At 47.0% G+C, this 21419-nt stretch overlaps 1 protein-coding gene across 1 annotated transcript in view; it reads left to right on the top strand.

Annotated features, from left to right (window-relative positions):
• XYLT1 (xylosyltransferase 1) overlaps positions 1-21419 on the top strand; it is a 256950-nt gene that overhangs the window by 78352 nt on the left and 157179 nt on the right. The window contains exon 3 of the mRNA XM_058434252.1: positions 20818-21328. Coding sequence (XP_058290235.1) covers positions 20818-21328 — 511 coding nt within the window. The remainder of the gene's footprint in view (positions 1-20817; positions 21329-21419) is intronic.

The following is a 21419-nucleotide window of genomic DNA, read 5'->3' as shown; positions in this document are numbered from 1 at the left end:
CGGAAGATTGTGCTGGGCAGAGGGCGGGGTGCCCTCTGCCTGACTGCTTGAGGACTTGCAGGGTCCTATTGTCCCCTAACTACTGCTGTGGCCACATTTTGCCTTGGCCATAATTCATATGAGGAGGAGGAGGCCTAGCCTGACTCTCATGGTCTTCTTTGGCCGTCTTGATGGAAGCCATCAATGACCCAGAGATGGATAAAGCCAGACGCTGAAGAAGCTGACCCCTCAGCCCATTCTCTGCACCAATAGTTAGCCCACAGTGTATCCAAAATGGCACACTTGTTGAAGACACCCTTGATAAATTGTCAGCCAATTTTCTAGGTGTTTCACTCCTAAGAAGGGCAGCTCACTTCCAGCCTGGGACTTGAAGGGGCTGTGTTGGAGGGGGAATATGAGCTTGGCTCCCAGGTCAGGTGCTATGGCTTAAATCCCGGATCTGTGTGGCCTTGAGGAAGTGTCTTCACCTCTCTGAGCCTCTGTTTACTCAAATGTTGAAAAAGGACATACTACTGTTAATGATAATACTAGTAACAGCTACAATTTGTATTCCAGGCCTTGTCCTAAGTGTTTTCCCAACATTGACTTAATTCTCATTTCAACTCCTCGAGTTGGCTACAGCTGGGAAACCTGCCCAAGGTCACACAGCTTCAAAATGGCACAGCTAAGTTGGGGACCCAGGTAGTCCGGCTTTAGCGTTCATGCTCCTGATCGCCGAGCCATGCTGCCTCTTGAGAGGGCTGTGAAGAGGATTAAATTTAAAAAGGCACAGGAAATGCTGTCCCAGTAGTGACGCTGAAAGGTGCGTTAGGGAGGGAGAGACAGTATCATGAAATCCTCGAATGCCTGGTGTCACCTACGATTCTCTTGGTCTCAGAAGGTGTGTAGAGGTAATAGGCAAATTTCGCTTCTCTTCCTAAAGCCCAACCAAGAAGGAAATGTTCACTGTCAGCCTTGGTTGCCCATTCTAACTTTGGACACTTGCAGAGCTCAGGAGGATCTTCCCTGTGCATAGATGAGGCTGTAAAGTGAAGAGTACAAGCTTGAGAATCAGACAGACCCGGGATGGATCGCAGCCTTGCCCCTTGCTTCCTAGGCGACTTTGCCTGAGTCATGTAACCCCCTTTCTGTGCCACAGTTTACTTTTCTATCTCATTGGATAATAGCTCCACCAAAGATAAATGGGAGGACGAAACAAGAGAATCATGCAAAATCTTGGATAAACAGTAGATGCTCTTATATGGAGCTTGTCTCTGTTGGGATGATGTGAAGCCACCAGATGATGGAGTGGAGCTCCAGGAAGCCCCGCTTTTCCCATGAAGCTAGGAAAGTTAGCAGAAAGTTGCATGATGGCAATGACTTTGATTTAGTAGACAGTGTGGAAGTCCCAGTCTCGCCTTGTCAAACTCCTCTGAAGTGAAAAGCCTTAATGGGAATACCCCTTAAAGGAAGAGGTAGCGACCCACCCGCCTGCGGCAGTGAAGAAGAGCTTCTCGGAGATGCGTCCTGTCTGTACAAAGGGAAGCAGCCCGGCTTCAGCATCAAGGTGCAGCTGCTGGCTTGCTCTCTGCAAAGTTCAGAGAAAGAGCCATCTAGTGGCCTGAACAACTGCGGTCCACCGGGTCTCTTGGAACCACCTTGTGTTGGGTGTTTCACGGGTCCTTTGAGGACTAAAGGGAGTTCAGTGTCTGAATCCAGCCAGACTTCAGAAGTCTGGGCACGGCTGGCTGGTCATACCCAAAAAGGTGCCACTGCTCAGCCCTTGAGTAAGGAACTTCTCCAGTAGCAAACTGTCTACCCGACCTAGATGCCACATGTTTGCAGGGAGGCGTCTCGCTCTCTCGAACATGGCAGGAGGGGCAGGAGGAGGAGGAAACAAAGCTTTTACCTGTCAGCCAGGCAGCCAGCCTCTCTTGCTGGTTGCTCTTCTCACTTGCAAAACTCTCCTGGGCGGGACAACCCTGGCTCATAAACCTGCTGAGATAACCGCTGTGAGCCTCAGTTCCCAAATCTGGGAACAGTGGGTAATACAAAAGAATAAAATCAGGTCCTTCGCAGCAACACGGATGCAGCTGGAGGCCATTATCCTAAGCAAATTAACGACTCAGGAACAGAAGACTACATACCACATGTTCTCACTTGGAAGTAGGATCTAAACATTGAGTACACATGAACATAAAGATGAAAACAGTAGGTCGAACCCGGGGGCTCACCCCTGTAATCCCAGCACTTTGGGAGGCCGAGGCAGGTGGATCACCTGAGGTCAGGAGTTCGAGACGAGCCTGGCCTACATGGTGAAACACCATCTCTACTAAATATACAAAAATTAGCTGGGCGTGGTGGTGCATGCCTGTAATCCCAGCTACTCAGGAGGCTAAGGCAGGAGAATCTCTTGAACCCTGGAGGCAGAGGTTGCAGTGATCAGAGATCGTGCCACTGCACTCCAGCCTGGATGACGGAGACTTTGTCTGGAAAAACAAAAAACAAAAAGATGGCGACAGTAGACACTGAGAACTTCTAGAGGAGGACAAGGGTTAGAAAACTAACCACTGGGTGCCACGCTCACTACCTGGGTGATGCGGTCGATCATACCCCATACTTCAGCATCACACAGTACACACATGCAACTAACCTGCACAGGTATCCCCAGAAGCTAAAATAAAAGTTGCAATTATAAAAATAAAATAGTTAGATAAAAATAGATAACAGATGCCCAACATTGTGATAGAATCTGTTTATTGAGTTGTCAGTAGGATGGTTGTCTGTCTCATTCTATCAAAATATAAGCTCTATAGGAGCAGGCATCTGTCCACCTTATTCACAGACATGTCCCCAGCACCTAAGATGTACTTGGCACTCAGTAAATATCTGTGAATGAATGTATGAAAGGTCGTAGTAGGAGTTTGCATGAAATGATGTAGGTGACCGCTACCTTTTATTAACTGCCAACTATTCTGAACTGTGTCTTTGCACTGGTTAAGTCAACATTTTTTAGCCCCACGAGGTTTTGATATTATAGGTATTTTACGTAGGAGGAAAGCAAGGCTCAGAGAGGGTAACCTACTTTCCCTAGGTCACACAGCTGCAAAGTGGTAGAGCTGGATTTCAAATCCTCAAGAGTGACTCCAGGGCATGCATTTGCAACAACTTGATCGGACAGTGCCCAGCGTGTCCTGGTAGCATATCATCATCACGATGATTTCCATGGCCTCCTTCTTGCTCTGAACAGTTGGAGAACTGGATGTTGGATACATTGCCTCCAAAGGGAGTGACCAGAGTTTCCTTCTGGATGATGACAGTGTACACGAAAGTCGGTAGTGATGAGGTTTTTGCACATCCTCCCTGAAACTTGGTAGAAAATGTCAGGGCCCATTGAAGTATATGGCCAAGAGGGGTACGTACATTCCATCTTGTGAACAGCAGCTCTCAGTCCAGGCTGCAGAAATCATTTTCTAAAAGCTTGGGCATAGGCACTGCTGTCACTTTGATTCCTGTGAGCTTCCAATAGACATTGGATGTCCTGCAGGCCATGCCAACCTCAGGCATAAACAGGAAGTGCCGTGGGGCGCCCGCAGCTTACAGAGAGCAGACCTTCAAGATGGCAACCTCCTTTAGGAAGTTGGCCAATGGAAACTTGCTCGGAAGCCCCTGTCCCCAGTAGGTTGGGCCAAGGCAAACACTTGCTCATAAAGGAGATTTAGGGGGTGACAGCAGCATATTCATTTGTACCTCTGCATAGTAAAAATAATTTATTAGCAGCTGCTGGGGAAACTCAGTTCTGAAATCACATGGATGGCAATATTAGGAGCCTATTTCTTTCTCTCTCTCCCCACCATAAATGGCTCCGGCTTTCAGATGATAGAAATTAATTGGGTTTGTGTGTGTGTATGTGCGTCTATATTTATTTATTTACAGGCGCCTCTCCTTATTTATGTCTCTGGCTCCGTAAGCATTTCCATTTCTTTAGACTCCCTGCGGTAATGAGCTTACAAGTGAGCCATTCATTACCCACTTGTGGCAGGGTGTGTGTGGGGGGATAGGCCCACACAGGCAAAGGATGAGTTTGAAAACTGGATGTCTTTCAACAGCAGAAGACCCATTTGTCTCCTTAGGTGCCCCATCCCAGAGGACCTGGATCGGAGAATGTTGGGGAGGAAGGATGATGGTTAGGACAAGAGGGCTTCCTGGGAGTTGAATCAAGAGAGACAGAGAAGGTGTATAGGGAAATAAAATCAGGGGACAAATAGAATATTGTGGTTTGGGGCTTTCAGGAGTCAGGGGCGTGGCACCAACCTAGAAATGAATCTCAAATAACAGAGGTAGAGAGTGAATCACAGGCAGCCAGGCAAGAGGACTTTACACCAGGAACCCAGGCTTTTCAGATAACTCTCTACTTCTGGACTCCTCCCGTCCCCACCCCAGGCCAAAGATCAGCTCACTTAGTGATTGCTTTCTTCCAGGACCTTTGGTGGAAGCGGTGTTGCCTCCTAGGGGGGACTTTGGAAACCTGTGGGGCACTGAGCCAAGGATAGTTTTTAACAGCCCACAGGAATAAGAATGTAAGTTTATAACCATGCTGTGTGATTTGAGGCAGGTTACTTAACCTCTCTATGCCTCCATACTTTCACCTGTAAAATGTGGATACTAATTGCACCTACCCAATAGAGTTGCTCTGAGGTTTTTTGTTTGTTGGTGTGTTTGTTTATTTTTGAGATGGAGTCTCCCTCTGTCACTCAGGCTGGAGTGAACTGGCACAATCTCTGCTCTCTACAACCCCCGCCTCCCAGGTCCAAGCATTTCTCCTCCCTCAGCCTCCCAAGTAGCTGGGATTACAGGTGCACACCACCACATCCAGCTAATTTTTGTACTTTCAGTAGAGACAGGGTTTCACCATGTTGGCCAGGCTGCTCTTGAACTCCTGGGCTCAAGTAATTCCCCCGCCTCAGCCTCCCAAAGTGCTGGGATTACAGATGTGAGCCACTGTGCCCAGCCCTGCTCTGGGAGTTTTAAAGATAATCTACATAAAGTGTGTAGCTCAGTCATTAGAATAAATGTTCACTAAGTGTTAGCTGGGATCGTTGTTATTATAAAAGGAGCTGGGCTGGTCCTCTCACCACACCTTTGCACATGCTTTGCCCATGCCTGGAAAGCCCTTTTTTCCTTTGTCTGTCTTGCTCCTCTCTTCTGGAGATGAGGCTGGAAAACTGCTTTCTCTATGAATCTCCTCTACTCTCCTTGGACCCCAGACCATGTGAGGCTCCAAATCCTTGATGAAACTCAAATGCTGAACACACCCATCTCTACACTCCCTTTTGGTCCTGTATTAAAATAACTCATGTACATACTCACTTTCCTTTCTTGTCTCAGAATTCCACCAATAGCAGGAAGCATACTTTAGTTCCCCTTCCTATATCCTTTTCCCCTGCCCCGTCTGTCAGGGAGTGGACACCCAAATAACATTTGTGGAATGCATAAACCTGTGATTTTAACCCTGGCAGACCCAGCCCTGCTCAGTGTCACAAATCTTTTAAAACATTCCTTTCACCCATCCGGAAATGAAATCCAGACTTACTCTAACCTACTTAAACACCCACAACTCTAAAAAAGATCAACAGACTGCTAAAATAGTATGAAGAAGAAATATATGACAGCAATTTATAAACAGATAATATGTTGTATTATTTAAATGATGATGCCTGTAATCCCAGCACTTTGGGAGGCTGAGGCAGGTGGATCACTTGAGGTCAGGAGTTCAAGACCAGCCTTGCCAACGTGGTGAAATGCTGTCTCTACTAAAAATACAAAAATTAGCTGGGCGTGGTGGTGGGTGCCTGTAATCCTAGCTACTGGGGAGGCTGAGGCAGGAGAATCACTTGAACCTGGGGGGTGGAGGTTGCAGTGAGCCAAGATCATGCTACCGTACTCCAGCCTGATGACAGAGCAAGACCCTGTCTCCAAAATGAATTAATGAAAGAATGAATGAATGAATGAATGATGGGTGCAACAACATTAGCACTTCTCAATTTTTTTTTTGAGACAGATTCTCGCTCTGTTGCCCAGGCTGGATTGTAGTGGTGTGATCTCAGCTCACTGCAACCTCTGCCGCCTGGGTTCAAGCGATTCTTCTGCCTCAGCCTCCTGAGTAGGTGGGATTACAGGTGCCAGCCACTACTACTGGCTAATTTTTGTATTTTCAGTAGAGACAGGGTTTCACCATGTTAGCCAGGCTGGCCTCGAACTCCTGAACTCAAGTGATCTGCCCACCTCGGCCTCCCAAAGTGCTGGGATTACAGGCATGAGCCACCGCGTCTGGCGTACTTTTCAGTTTTTGATGGGCAGATGAATTGCTTGGGGATGCCGTTAACATGCAGACCCTGATTCCTGTGGTCCAGGCTGGGGCCTGAGATTCTGTATGTCTAACACGTTCCCAGGTGATACAGATGTTGCTGGCCGATGGTCCACACTTTGGTTGCAAGGGGCTGGAGGCTACATGAAGAGGTCATCCACTGCGTGTTGAGTCAGTGAGAATTCAGGAGTTACAAATGCAGGTGGGGAATGGATGTGTGTGTTGGTGACTCACAGCCACAGCTTGTGTGGCCTTTGATGATGTAATTTTCTGAAACTGTGGTCAAACTAAGTGATATAAAATCTCTTCTTGAGTGAAACAGTAGTTACTTTCCTAGAAAATTCAGCTACGTTAAAACCATTCATAATAATGTTGTATCATATGTAAATCTAAGTTAGGCTCCTGGCCTGGATAATTATAAATGAGTTGTTTACGCACAGGACATCTGGGGACATTCAGAAGACACGCAGGATGCAGGACAGCTCTTCATCGTCCAGCCATGCATGTTCCCCTGTCCGGCTGGGTTTCTGATGTTCTCCCCCCCACTCATTGCCAACAGCATCCCCCAATCATTGTGATAACTGGAAATGCCACCACACACTTCCAGAACACCTCATTAGGGACAATGCCACCTCCATCAAACACTCTGGAATACAAGGATTTGTTGGGGTTCTGAGATCTCCGAGGCAAAGCTCAGGAGGTAGAAGGCCTTCTGGAAGAGCCTGTGTCATTGGTGGGAAGCAGTGTCACCGCGTGCAGACATGCCAGAGGGCTAAGGGGACACTGTCTGGGCCGGAGGGGGGCTGTGGTGGTCCACAGAGCAGATGCCCCTTCTGGAGACCATGGGGCCGCTACTTAGCCTCAAGACGACTGTCATGCATAGAAATCTAAGCTCAGTGTTGTCAGGTCCCTGGTGTTTCCAGAAGGGGCAGAAATCCAAAGTTTTGGATGAAATCTCTAGATTTTGAAATGTGGGCCGAGATTAAGTTAAACAAATGAAAACAGTCTACAGAGTGAACCAGACAACTGTGTGCCTGAAGGAGACATTGGTCCCAGTTGTGGCTTCTGGCTTAAATTAAGAGACATGGCCGGGCACAGTGGCTCAATGTCTGTAATCTCAGCACTTTGGGAGGCCAAGGCAGGCAGATCACCTGAGGTCAGGAGTTCGAGACCAGCCTGGCCAACATGGTGAAACCGCGTCTGTACTAAAAATACAAAAAATTAGCCGGGCATGGTGGTGTGCGCCTGTAATCTCAGCTGCTTGGGAGGCTGAGGTGGGAGGATTTGTTGAACCTCGGAGGCCGAGGTTGCAGTGAGCCAAGATCGTGCCACTGCACTCCAGCCTGGGTGACAAAGCAAGACTCTGTCTCAAAACAAAACGAACAACAAAAAATAAATTGAAAGACATGCCATGAACTCAAGGACTATCCACTGCCCAAATGAATGTGTCCCTCCTCTTCTGTGTCATCCTTCCCTAGCGGGAACCTTAACTTCTCCCTCTTTCCTCATGCAGCTGCCACTTCTCCCTGGTCACCCCTGCCAACCTCCTCCCTGTGTCCCCTCTGGAACACCCTTCCTTGGTTAACTCTGGCCGTTTCTCCAGCCAGCTCTCTTCATACCAGCTTCTCTCCTATTCTGACTGCTCTGGCTGGATGCCAGGGTCTGTTTCTGTTTGAAAATCAGGGAAAGGCTGTTTCTGAATGGGAGCAGGATTTGAGCAGCTGAGATCGGCCAGCATGGTCCCTTGAGCCCTAGTTCCCAGCAGGAGTCAGGGATGGGAAGGTGATTTTGCCCCACTCCTACTCCAGGGGACATTTGACAATGGTCTGGAGACATTTTTGGTTGTAACAAGGGCACATTACTGGGGTCTAGTGGGTAAAGGTCACAGATGCTGCTAGATACCATACAATGCACAAGATAGCCCCTAAAACAAAGAGTTATCCAGCCCCAAATGTCAACAGTGCTGTCCTTGAGAAACCCTGCCTAAGAGGTACGCAGAAGGCTTTATTATTAAAGCAAGACTGGGTTGTTTACATTCTCTGTCTCTGTGTGTCTCTCTCTGTGCCTATCTGTGTGTATGTCTCTCTGTCTCTCTCTCTCTCTCTGTGCCTATCTGTGTGTATGTCTCTCTGTCTCTCTCTCTCTCTCTGTGTCTATCTGTGTGTATGTCTCTCTGTCTCTCTCTCTCTGTGTCTCTTGCTCTGTGTCTGTGTCTCTCTGTGTCTCTCTCTGTATCTCTATCTCTCTCTGTGTCTCTCTGTCTCTCTGTGTCTCTTGCTCTGTATCTGTCTCTCTGTGTCTCTCTCTCTGTGTCTCTACCACACCCCCTTCTTTCTTTCTGGATCTTTGGGTATTGTGGCCATAACTGTGGAATAATGGAATGGAATGCTGCAATTAATTTGAGGCAAACTGTGTTCAAATAGTAACGAAGAAGAGGCCAGCCTTCGGGACACTTAAAAACAAACAAACAAACAAAAAACAGTTAGGAGGCCTGTCTCCATAGAAAAGCTCTTCTGTGTGTGAGGCATTTTGTTCCCAAACAGACATGGTCGTTGTCATTTCTGGAAGGCTCTGCTCTCTCTCCCTTTGTCCTTGGGTCTGACTTTGCAACCTCATGTTGTCTCTGGACTCTGACTCCTGTGCGTCACTTCTGACCCTGCCTCTTACCCACCGAGTGACCTTGGGCAAGCCTGGCTCAGCCTCAGTGGCCCCATTTGAAGGGGCACTCATTTTTTCTGCGGAGAGCCAGATGTTGGCTTTTCTGGGCATGCAGTCTCTGTCATAGCTACTCAACTCTGCCGTCCTAGCACAAAAGCACCACCTTCAGTGTGTGCACGAATGGGCATGGCTGTGTTCTAGAAGAACTTTATTGACAAAGGCAGGTGGCAGGGTGTTTCGCTGACCCCTGACCTACTTTTTGAGATAATTTTGAGGAATGAATAGCGATGCCAAGCCAAGGGCTTAGCTCCGTGCCTGGTAGGTAATCAGCACATAGTAAACAATAGCTGATGTTTGTTTCTTCTCGTTCCATTTTCTCTCGCATTTCCTTCCTTTTCCTCTTTTTCTCCTCTGCCGTTATTTCGCCCTCTGCTGTGTATCTCTGTACCACACAGCTGTCTCTTATGCTGATAGGGAAAGAGCCAGAAGATGCCAGTTCAGATCTTTCCCTGCCACCTGCCCGCAGTCCCTTGGGTGCTCTGAGCGCCGTGACTGTCACTGTCATGTCCCCCTGGTGGGGTTGGGAAGAGGGAGTGAGTTAAGTCAGGGGCTGGGCTCTGAGCTCGCTTTGCTGGGCTCTTCGGTTTTTACCCCAAGGACTTAGCCTTGCAGGCTTGAGGTCCAGGCTAGGTGGCCTTGGGCCACGTCAAACATAAACAAAGCCAGACCCTATGAAAGGGGTAAGGACACATTTAATCAGTAACGCCTGTTGCAATAGGAAAAGCATCCAGCATGGAACTGAACTCAACTTGGATTTGTTCAGAGGTGACTGGGTGTTTCAAAGAGAGAAGGAAGCAGAGCGCGGTGGCTCACGCCTGTAATCCCAACACTTTGGGAGGCCAAGGCAAGTGGATCATGAGGTCAGGAGTTCGAGACCAGCCTGACCAACATGGTGAAACCCCATCTCTACTAAAAATACAAAAAAAATTAGCTGGGCGTTGTGGTGCATGCCTGTAACCCCAGCTACTCAGGAGGCTGAGGCGGGAGAATTGCTTGAACCGGGGAGGCAGAGGTTGCAGTGAGCAGAGATCATGCCATTGCACTCCAGCATGGGCAACAGAGGGACACTCCATTCAAAATAATAATAATAATAATAATAATAAAGGGAGAAGGAGGGAAGTGGGAGGGAGGTAAGGGAGATGAACTCAGTGGAGTCAGGTAAGTGAAGAATTACCAAAAGCAGGAAGGGAGGGTTGGTCTATATGAGACCCAAATGGGTTTGCTAACTGCTGTTTTTGAAGTTTGGCTTCTGCTCTCTTATAGAGGCAGGGAGATGATGCCCTGTCTAGGGGTGTTAGCTGGAACAAACAGTAAATTATTTTGGCAGCCTTGAGTTTTTTAAAGCAGTCACTTTAAGCAGGAGCTGGCGTCATCCCAGGGATGTGGCCTTGAGCTGTGAGAAACTATGTTAGTGTTTCAGGCCAGGCGTAGGTAGCTCACACCTGTAATCTCAGCACTTTAGGAAGCCAAGGATTGCCTGAGCCCAGGAGTTTGAGACCAGCCTGGGCAACATAGCAAGGGTCCTGTCTCTACAAAAAACTTAAAAAGCTGGGTGTAGTGGTGAAAGCCTGTGTAGTCCCAGCTACTCAGGAGGCTGAGGCAGGAGGATCGCTTGAGCTCAGGAGGTCGAGGCAGCAGTGAACCATGATCATACCACTGTACTCCAGCCTGGGGAACAAAATGAGACCCTGTCTCAAAAAATAAATAAATAAATAAATAAATAAATAAATAAATAAATAAATAAATAAATAATAAAGAAAAAGAAAAACAATGTTAATGTTTCACTCACGTCTTTATAGGTAAAGGTTGAGGCCCAGTAGAAAAAGGGGGCGGAGGAGGCTGGCTAGAGTTTGATCAAGGACCAATTCTTGACAACGGGTCATTCTTCCTCCCTGAGGATGATTCAGGACTTGAGGGGCCTGGGTTCCTCTCTCTATATAAAAGTATTTATCAGCTGGGCACAGTGGCTCACGCCTGTAATCCCAGCACTTTGGGAGGCCAAGGCAGGCAGATCACCTGAAGTCAGGAGTTTGAGACCAGCCTGGCCAACATGGTGAAACCCTGTCTGTACTAAGAATACAAAAATTAGTCGGGTGTGGTGGCGGGCACCTGTAATCCCAGCTACTTGGGAAGCTGAGACAGGAGAATCGCTTGAACCCGGGAGGCGGAGGTTGCGGTGAGCTGAGATTGTGCCACTGTACTCCAGCCTGGGCAACAAAGAGCGAAACTTCATCTCAAAAAAAAAAAAGTATTTATCACTCCAACTTCGATTTCTGTCTGTTCTGTGTGTGTGTTGTGTAGGGAAGTAAAATACAAATGTAAAGCCTTGGCATATTGCAAAACAGCCTATATAAAAGAATCCTAAACTTTTAATTTTAATAATCAGTAAATATTTCTGATTGTATTTATGTATTATGTCAGTAGTTCTCAAACTTGGTCTCAGGATTGCTGTATAGTCTCAAACATTATTGAGGAACCCCAAAGAGCTTTGGTTTAGGTAGGTTCTATCAATTATTTCCTATATAGTAATATTTAAACTAGGGCATTCTTAAAATGTTTATTAATTCACTTAAAAACAGTCATAATAACCTATTACTTGTGTATATAAAATATATTTATGAAAAGTATGTATATTTTTCCCCCAACAAAAACAAATTTAGGGAGAAAGGAGGCACTGTTTTACATTTTTTGCAAATCTCTGTAACACCTGGCTTAATAGAAGACAGCTAGATTCTCACATTTGCTTCTAATTTCTGTTGCAGTATCACGTGTTGTGTAGCCTCTGGAAAACTCCACTGTACACTCATGAGAGAGTGAGCGAGAAAGGAAAATAATGTCTTTATATTATGGTGAAAATAGTTTGTCATTAAAGATCCCCTGAGAAGGCCTCAGGGACCCCCAACAGTTCCCAGACCACACTTTAAGGACCACGTTATTAAGTCACCATTGCAATCATTAATTCTATTTTCATAAATTATACCTAATATGTATTAAGTTCTAGATATTAAGCTAAGTGTTTTAAATGCATTGACTCTTTATTCTCATAACAGCCCCATTAGGTTGGGTACTCATTATTGTCCCCATTTTACAGAGAAGGAAACTGAGGCAGACAAAGTTAGGCACTGTGCCCTGGGCCACACAGTGAGCAAAGGCCAGGGTCCAGATTTCAACCCACTGTGCCTCACATTCTGCCTTTCCAAAAATACTCAGTCTTGGCTGGGCGTGGTGGCTCACACCTGTAATCCCAGTACTTTGGGAGGCCGAGGCAGGCAGATCATGAGGTCAGGAGATCGAGACCATCCTGCCTAACACGGTGAAACCCCGTCTCTACTAAAAAATACAAAAAATATTAGCTGGGCTTGGTGGCAGGCACCTGTAGTCCCAGCTACTCGGGAGGCTGAGGTAGGAGAATGGTGTGAACCCGGGAGGCGGAGCTTGCGATGAGCCATGATCGCCCCACTGCACTCCAGCCTGGGCGACAGAGTGAGACTCCATCTCAAACAAACAAACAAAAGACTCAAACTTGCTCATCAGGTGACAAGGCACTAGCTTAAAATATCATCCTGCTGCCACTTGAGTGCTTAACATATATCAAGCCTCTCACCCAATGTTGTTTTGTTAAATAGAATTATATGTGCATGACATATTAATCCCCACCTTACATTTGCAAAGTAGGTCTTCTTACCCCCTTCTTTTGTAGATGAGAAAAATGAGGCTCTGAGAGGTTAAACCTCTTGCCCTCCGTCTCAGAGTTAAGGAGCAGAGACTGGATTCCAACCCAGCCCTATCAGTCTCCCGCCTTCCCGCCTCACCCTGTGCTGTTTTGCATCCCATTAACATGATGCTACATTGCAAAGGGCTTTTTACTTAGGGTTCTGTTAAAAAGCAGGGCCTGCCTGTGTCGAGTGTGGTCCACGGGTTTCTAAGTGCTGGGCAGCCACCTTTTGTGCATGAAAATGAGCTGGGCGAGGGGCCTCTGTTAGGTCTATTTGCATTGGCAGCCTGGGTAATTGCATGTCCTAATTGGTACAGCCACGCACACTGCGCTTCCACCATTCGCCTACCCTAGCACGGAGGTCCTTTTGGAAGCAGGTGCAAGCCTCTCCCCGTTTGTCCCTCCCAGTGGCCTTGGTAGCCTTGGTGATTGGAACGAAGCCTCGGACACTGAGTTCAACAGCAAATAACTACCCAGCCGGCTGTGCGTGCACATGGCACAAAAGGAAGCCGTAAACTGGTCACGATGAGCGGGTGGGCCGGGCGCCCTCATGTGTGAGCAGTGCACCTGGCTGGGATTTCCCTTTGGCCCTGTCCCTATTTCTAATAGCTGCGGAGAGACAGTGGGGTATTGAAAGGCATGACCTCCAGACCTAGACAGCCTGGGTTCAAGTCCTGGCTCCTCTGTTTCCTAAGTGTGTGGATTTAGTCATTTAACCTCCCTGAACCTTAATGTTCCAATCTGAAAAATGGGTAGAAAATATAGCATCTTCTTTATCAGCTCATCATGGAGATTAAATAAGTTAGTATGTGCAACAGGCTTGGAACAGAACCTAAGACACACATGTTTCTTAAGCACTTTGGGCGTGTCAGGCACTATCTTCCATGCTTGATAGATTCAGTCCCTGGGAGATAGGTGCCATCTTCGGCTCCCTGGGATGGATGAGGAAACTGAGGCAAAGAGAGGAGAAATGTTCTGTCCCAGCTTGAAGAACCCCAGCAAATGGAGAAGGGAGGAATCAAACTCACTTCTTCCTGAGTCCAGACCTCTGAAGCTCAGTGTGCTACTATAGACGATAATAGAGGGACAGGGCTGGGAGGAGACGGGATACCCTTTGAAGCTTCCATTTTGTCCTCAGTTCCTGGTCTCTTAAGGTCCATCGAATTCTTTTAATGAGCTGAAGTGGCGGAATTTTGTTCATTGAATATATCGATTAAAGACTAACTCAGAATGGTTAGTAACACACATTCAGGACACATCATTTTACAGATAAGAAAATTGGACATCGGCTAATGCAATAATAGTACCCAGGTCTTCTCCATCCCTACCTGGTGCTCTTTATACATAAACAATAAGAGCAAAGGTGGATAGTTGAAAAATCACAGCAATCCACCCCCACCCCTCAGAAATGGGAGCAAGGGGCCAGGATTCAGTAGACTAAGTATAGATTCATCCTGAACCAAGAGAACCTGGGAAAAATGGAAACAGACCCACGTGTCTTCGCAACAGCAGTGTGGGTCAGGTAACCTGCCTCTCGGAGCCATATTATGTTTAGCATATTTCTACCTGATTGAAATTGGCTCTAAACATGCCCAAGGTTGAATAGGAACGGAGGACATTATTGCATTTAATTAATTCTCCAGAATAAAAATGGATTCTAGCAGCAGCTTAGAGGTAAGGCAACAGCAGAACAATTAGACTTTTGGAGCTTGCACGCAAACATTTGAATGTGCAATCATTGTAATAAGTACATTAAAATAAATTAAGTCAAAGGGTTGCATTAGCATAAATAACTCAAGGTGAGAGAGTTGGATTGATTAAGAGTAGATCTAGAAGATGATGCCAGTTGATCACAATTGTGAAATAATAACCCATCTGCCCTCTAGGCGGAGACTGTCAGGGGCGATAGAGTGTTAATTGGTAGAGTTCCCTGGTCTGGTTTACTGCTCATTCTTCTTCCAACTTTGTGTGGTGTGCATGTTCTAGTAGTTTTACATACACTCTTCCTCACTGAATTACCCAAGAGGTGAGGTGTTGTTTGTTTGTTTTGAGATAGAGTCTCGCTCTGTCACCCAGGCTGCAGTGCAGTGACACGATCTCGGCTCACTGCAACCTCTATCTCATGGGTTCAAGCGATTCTCCTGCCTCAGCCTCCTGAGTAGCTGGGACTACAGGTGTGTGCCACTACACCCAGCTAATTTTTTGTATTTTTAGTAGAGACGGGGTTTCACAGTGTTAGCCAGGATAGTCTCGATCTCCTGACCTCATGATCCGACCGCCTCAGCCTCCCAAAGTGCTGGGATTACAGGTGTGAGCCACTGTGCCCGGCCTGAGGTGGATATTATTATCGTCCCCATGGATACCAAGGGGTTATGATCCCAATGTTTTAAATGAGGAAACTGAGACACAGAGAGTTTGAGTCACTTCATTACTAGCAGTGTGGCCTCGGTCAAGTTATTTAACCTCTCTGCGTTAGTTTCCTCCTCTTAAGGAGGACTAATACTGTCTGTTTCGGTGAGTTTTCAAGAAGATTCAAAGGACACAGAGCGTGGGCCACTTGGGTGCTGGGCATATGATGGTTGTTTTTTTTTTTTTTTTTTTTTTTTTTTGAGACGGAGTCTCGCTCTGTCGCCCAGGCTGGAGTGCAGTGGCGCAATCTCGGCTCACTGCAAGCTCCACCTCCCGGGTTCACGCCATTCTTCTGCCTCAGCCTCTCCGAGTAGCTGGGACTACAGGCATCCGCCACCACGCCCGGCTAATTTTTTGTATTTTTAGGAGAGACGGGATTTCACCGTGGTCTCGATCTCCTGACCTCGTGATCCGCCCGCCTCGGCCTCCCAAAGTGCTGGGATTACAAGCGTGAGCCACCGCGCCCGGCCTTGATGGTTGTTTTTTATGGGTCTGCCTGGAGACCTCCCAAGATTGGTTTTGTGAAGGGAAGTGATCCTGGGTTTGGCCTTCTGGATCTTGAGTCTCCACAGAAAGGACAGAAAAGCCAAAATCTGTTTCCCCCTTGGCAGTCAGATGAAGAGTTAGGGGGAACATGAAGTGATATGTCACGTCCATCCTTGGATGGCTGGATAAAGAAAATGTGGCATATACACACAATGGATGTTACCCTTCAAAAAGAAGAAAATCCTGCAACATACAGCAACATGGATGAACTCTGAGGACATTATGCTAACTGAAAGAAACCAGTCACAGAAGGACAGATAGTACATGTATTTATTCCGCTTCTATCAGCTATCGAAAATAGTCCGAATCCTAGAACGAGAGAGTGAAATAGTGGTTGCCAGGGGTTGGGGGATTGGGGAGGAGCATGGGGAGTTGCTGATGGACAGGTATAATGTCTCAATCATGCATGCCTAATGAAGAAGCCATAGAGATCTGCTGTGCAGTACTATAGCCAACAATATAGTAGTACATGCAACAATATACAACAATTTGCTGTATGTTGCATATAGTCCTCTATTGTTGACTATAGTTGCATAGTCAACAATAATATACACTTAAAAATTGGTTCAGAGGGTAGATCTCATGTTAAGTGTTCTTATCACAGTAATCCCAGCACTTTTGGAGGCCGATGTGGGTGAATCACCTGAGGTCAGGAGTTCGAGACGAGCCTGGCCAACATGGTGAAAACCCGTCTCTACTAAAAATACGAAAGTTAGCCGGGCGTGGTGGCAGGCACCTGTAATCCCAGCTACTCAGGAGACTGAGGCAGGAGAATCACTTGAACCTGGGAGGTGGAGGTTGCAGTGAGCCAAGATCACGCCATTGCACTCCAGCCTAGGCGACAAGAGTGAAACTCCATCTCAAAAAAGAAAAGAAAAGAAAAAAATGAATTGGAGGGGGGAAGCCAGAGAGAACTCCGCAGTCACTACAGAAAATGCAGAAAATGGCAATGACTCTGAGTGACAGGAATTCTCAGGTCTCCAATTCTCGCTGACTGCGCCTCTCTCTGACTTTTCAGGTCTCCAATTCTCGCTGACTGCGCCTCTCTCTGACTTTTCTGGAAGCGATCTAATGTCTGTGAGCCCTTTTGTTCCAGAAGACAAAATACTTTCCTTCCCTCTTATACTCAAATCTTTTGGGTTCCTATGGCAGCTGAGTAGCATCTGGGGCCAGGCAGAAGTTCCCAGGGCCACCACAAGCTAATCATCGCCATTGTGGTGGCCTCTCTTGAGTAGAGAGCAGGTATTAATCATGAGTCCCATTAGAATCAATGGTGGTGCCTCTTTCTGTTATTACACATTAGCCAGAGGAATTGGCCATTCTCTGATTGTCAGATTAGCTTCATTGGCCGTGGGGGGTGGAGGGAGATGATCGCAGTGTATTCTGTCTGGTTTTACTTGGCGAAGTTCAGCCAGAAAGTGATGGAGAACAGGAGCTTTTGAAATGGGGGTTTGTGGAGGTTTTCTGTTGTGTGGCAGGGAACCTTGCTGATAACAAGGAAAGAGAAGGGCCCCAGAATGACACTTAGGATATGTCTGAAGAGAGAAAATGAAGATGTCCATCAGGACAGTAGCTCTTCTGGCTTACTCCCTGCCCTTTAGACATTTATAGAAACTTCTAGAAAATGGGCTTACGGACAGAATTTAAATTTATGTTCTTGGAGCATGGGAGTCGTCAATGGATTTTTCTGTCTGTTGGAGGGAAAAAAAAAATTGGCTCCTATACCTGACTCAGCTCAAAGGAAGAAAGGAGATCAGGTTAGCTCCTGGATTAATCAGGATGAGTTAGACCATGCTACAGTAACACAGATCCCCCAAATCTCAGTGACTCAAGGCAGCAGGGGTCAATTTCTGCACACTGAGGGTTGGTGGAGTCTCTACTCCACATGGGCTCACTCAGGGATGCATGACCTCCACCAGCAGGAGTGTGGCTGGATATTGTGGTATCCAGGGAATGACACCTTATGGGTTCCAGTCACTGGTCTTGGCCGTAGCATGTTTCCTGTCTGTGCCTAAAGTGCAAGGGATAGGGACATACAATCCTAACATGTGCCTAGAAGGAATGGCACAGAAATGATTTTTCATAGCTTTATTGAATGCCACCCTTGCCCCATCAGCTCCATCCCGACAGATGCCACTATGAGCAAAGACGGTGATACCCATTCCACTGCAGGGGAACTGAATGCTTCTTGATTTACCTCTCAGCAAAACACAAGAGGCTTGATACAATAGCAGGTTTTAGAATCAGGCAGATGCAAGTTCACTGCCTCCCCATCATGAATTTGTGCAAATTACTCAACATCCCCAACCTTATTTTCCACCCTTTCTGTAAGGTGGGCGAACAGCAGTGCCTACATTGGAAATTATTTCTAGGAGTTAAGTGAGGTACTGCATCTAAGGGCTTAGCATGGCACCTAGCACGTGATCCATATTGAAGAATGTATCACAACAAGCGTTGGCTCCTCGTTCTATAAAATGGCAAGGTAAATACATCCAGTTGTCAATACCCTATAAGTAATACCTGTGAATAACTTACTGTGGTGCCTGGCTCGTGGTAAGAGCTCAGAAAATGCGCCTGAGTGGCTGCTTGGGACTCTTCAAGGGCCTCTGGATAGAAAAAAAGGGAAAAGAGGAACATCAGCAGGTTTTGTTTAGGTTACAAGAATAAAGAGGTACTCTAGGTACCCACTGAAGGGGATTTTTTGTAGGTATCTGTGAGAGAATAAGAAAGACCAGAAGCAGAAGGCCTTCATTTATAGATCAGGATATAAAAGCAGTTCCTGTGTACAACCAGTAGCCGCTCTGTGACCCAATATGGGCTGGTCAGCTGTTTTTTTCTTGGTTCTTTTTCCTTCTTCCTACCTTGTTACTTCCCAGCTCCCGCAGCCTCAAACTCCACATGCTTCGTGGCTGCTGCTTATTGTCTCCCTATGACTTCCTGCAACACAATAGGCCACTAGCCAGCCTGAAGATTGCAATTTGGAGGTCATACACCTATAGCAGATTCATTTACCTGGGTGGGAGGGCCAGATCTTGTGGTTTAGTGTCAGCTTGCAGTGCTTAAGGGTTTTGGGTGATGGGTGTAATAAGGATCATACAATTTCTTGGAAGTGGGTAGTGTCCCTGGTAGCCCAGAGTGTGGGGTCTGTGATCTGCCTGGTTTGAATTCCAGCATCACCACCAACTAGCTGGGTGACCCTGGGTAAGTCACTTGTTCATGGGTGCTTAGTTACCCATCTGCAAAATGAAAGTCATAGCAGTACTCAGCTTACAGAATGGCCACAAGGTGTCTTAGTGTCAGAGCCTCCAACAAATAGGAGAAATTCATGCTTACTGCTAGAAGCAATGGAGCAGAGGCTAGAGGGGCATCTTTTTTTTTTTTTTTTGAGACAGTTTCACTCTCCCCGCAGGCTGGAATACATTGGTGCAATCTCAGCTTATTGCAACCTCCACCTCCCAGGTTCAAGCAATTCTCCTGCTCAGATTTCTGAGTTAACTGAGACTACAGGTGTGCACCAACATCCCTAGCTATTTTTTTTTTTTTTTGTATTATTAGTAGAGATGGGGTTTTACCACGTTGGCCAGGCTGGTCTCAAACTCCTGACCTCAAGTGATCCGCCTGCCTCGGCCTCCCAAAGTACTGGGATTACAGGCGTGAGCCACCACGCCCGGTCCTAGGGGCACCTTCTTCTCCAGGCCATCACTAAGCCGTATATGGATGGTGAGGACAGAAGCAACTAACCCAGTCCCAGAGGAGGAGGCCTTTTAACTCACACTCCAGCGGAGCAAGGGTCTGCATACATTTTCTTAAAGGGCTGGATAGAAATATTTTAGGCTTTTCAGACCAGACAGTTTCTATTGCAACTATTCACTCTGCTATTGTGTCAGGAAAGCAGCCATAGACAATACACAAATGGACAGGTGTGGCTGTGTTCCAATAAAACTTTATTGATAAAAAACACTGTATTGTTTGCTGACCTGCTGGGGTGGGAGCCTTGCTGAGATCAGCTGCTCTCGGGTACCCCTGCAGCTCCGCCGTTCAGGCCCCGACACCTTTTTCCTTGGGAACTGGTAAGAGGCATATTTCAGCCCTCCTTAAAAGGAAGACTAGCAGGGATGCTGCCCATTGCCCCTGTGTTTCCATTAGCAACAAGGGCAGCTATATGGAGCCATTACTGTTCTCTGTGACTTCAGAGGTCAGGGGCCATGTTGTAGGACACTGGATATGCTTTCAGATTAAGGCCTTGGGAATGAGCTTTAAGCAGAAGCAACATGTTGCAGAAACAATTTGGGGCATTAGTTGAATGATGCATTTGAGGCGAGTTTGGGGTCTAGCCCTTCTGGAAACATCCATGCCATGCATGGTCTCCAGAATGACTTCTGATCTTTGTCTTGACCCCAAGTGACTTCATCACTTCTGTTCCATGTACACACATGTAGAGCCAAACTCAAGCTCAAGAGTGTCACAAGTTTGCATTGCTCCAGGACTTAGTGTAAAGTTTATTCTACATAAATTTTATGTAGGGCTGCATTCCTCTAAAAAAAAAAAAAATGCTGCGGTTTCTTTCCCACAGAATTTACAACGGCTCGATCTGATTTCTCTTATGGGCATAAATATATGAGCATGTCCTAAAGGCCATGGAATGTATATAATATCCTACCAATATTTTTCCCTTTATAACTTTATTATATCATTTCCAGCTCTTAAGTAAACCATCACAGCACTTACAGCTGGAATTTAAACGGGACGCTGGAACAAAATGTTTGTTACCCAGTGGCAAAGACAGTCAAGGAAAGAAACTGACTTGAAAAGGTGTGGTTAATAAGAAGCATTGAGAATCGTAGTCATGGCACTTTGGAGCTTGAAAAAGCCTTGGTTTCTGGTTGGAACATCTCATATTTCCAGATGGGGAAACTGAGGTCCAGAGAGAGACATCTTACCAGAGGTTAAACCAGTAGCAAAAGTAGGATGTAAAACTATGGCCCCGGCTTCCATGTCCGTATGACTCACGCTTCAAAGGCCAGTCTGCTTAGCATGACCTCTCAGTCAAGTTTCTCTTCTGTTTCCCTCCCCTCTTCTCCAGGATGGCTACTTTTCTCATCGGCCAAAAGAGAAAGTGCGAACAGACAGCAACAACGAGAACTCTGTCCCCAAAGACTTTGAGAATGTCGACAACAGCAACTTCGCACCCAGGACTCAAAAGCAGAAACGCCAGCCTGAGTTGGCAAAGAAGGCACCGAGTAGACAGAAGGAGCTTTTGAAAAGGAAGCTGGAACAGCAGGAGAAAGGAAAAGGACATACATTCCCTGGGAAAGGCCCCGGTGAGGTGCTGCCTCCCGGGGACAGAGCTGCAGCCAACAGCAGCCACGGGAAGGATGTGTCCAGACTGCCTCATGCCAGGAAAACTGGGGGCAGCTCCCCCGAGACCAAGTATGACCAGCCCCCCGAGTGTGACATCTCGGGCAAGGAGGCCATCTCTGCCCTGTCGCGTGCTAAGTCCAAGCACTGCCGCCAGGAGATTGGGGAGACCTACTGCCGCCACAAGTTAGGGCTGCTGATGCCTGAGAAGGTGACTCGGTTCTGCCCCCTTGAGGGTAAGTTCCAGCCCCACTGGCTCAGAGAGGGATCTCCTGGCCACTTCCTCCTCCTGCCCAGCCCCATTCTGCTCACCTTCTCAGACCTTCT

Source organism: Hylobates moloch, unplaced genomic scaffold (genome assembly GCF_009828535.3).
Source record: "Hylobates moloch isolate HMO894 unplaced genomic scaffold, HMol_V3 SCAFFOLD_23, whole genome shotgun sequence".
NCBI classification, from domain to species: domain Eukaryota; kingdom Metazoa; phylum Chordata; class Mammalia; order Primates; family Hylobatidae; genus Hylobates; species Hylobates moloch.
This window is presented reverse-complemented; position numbering and strand designations above follow the sequence as displayed.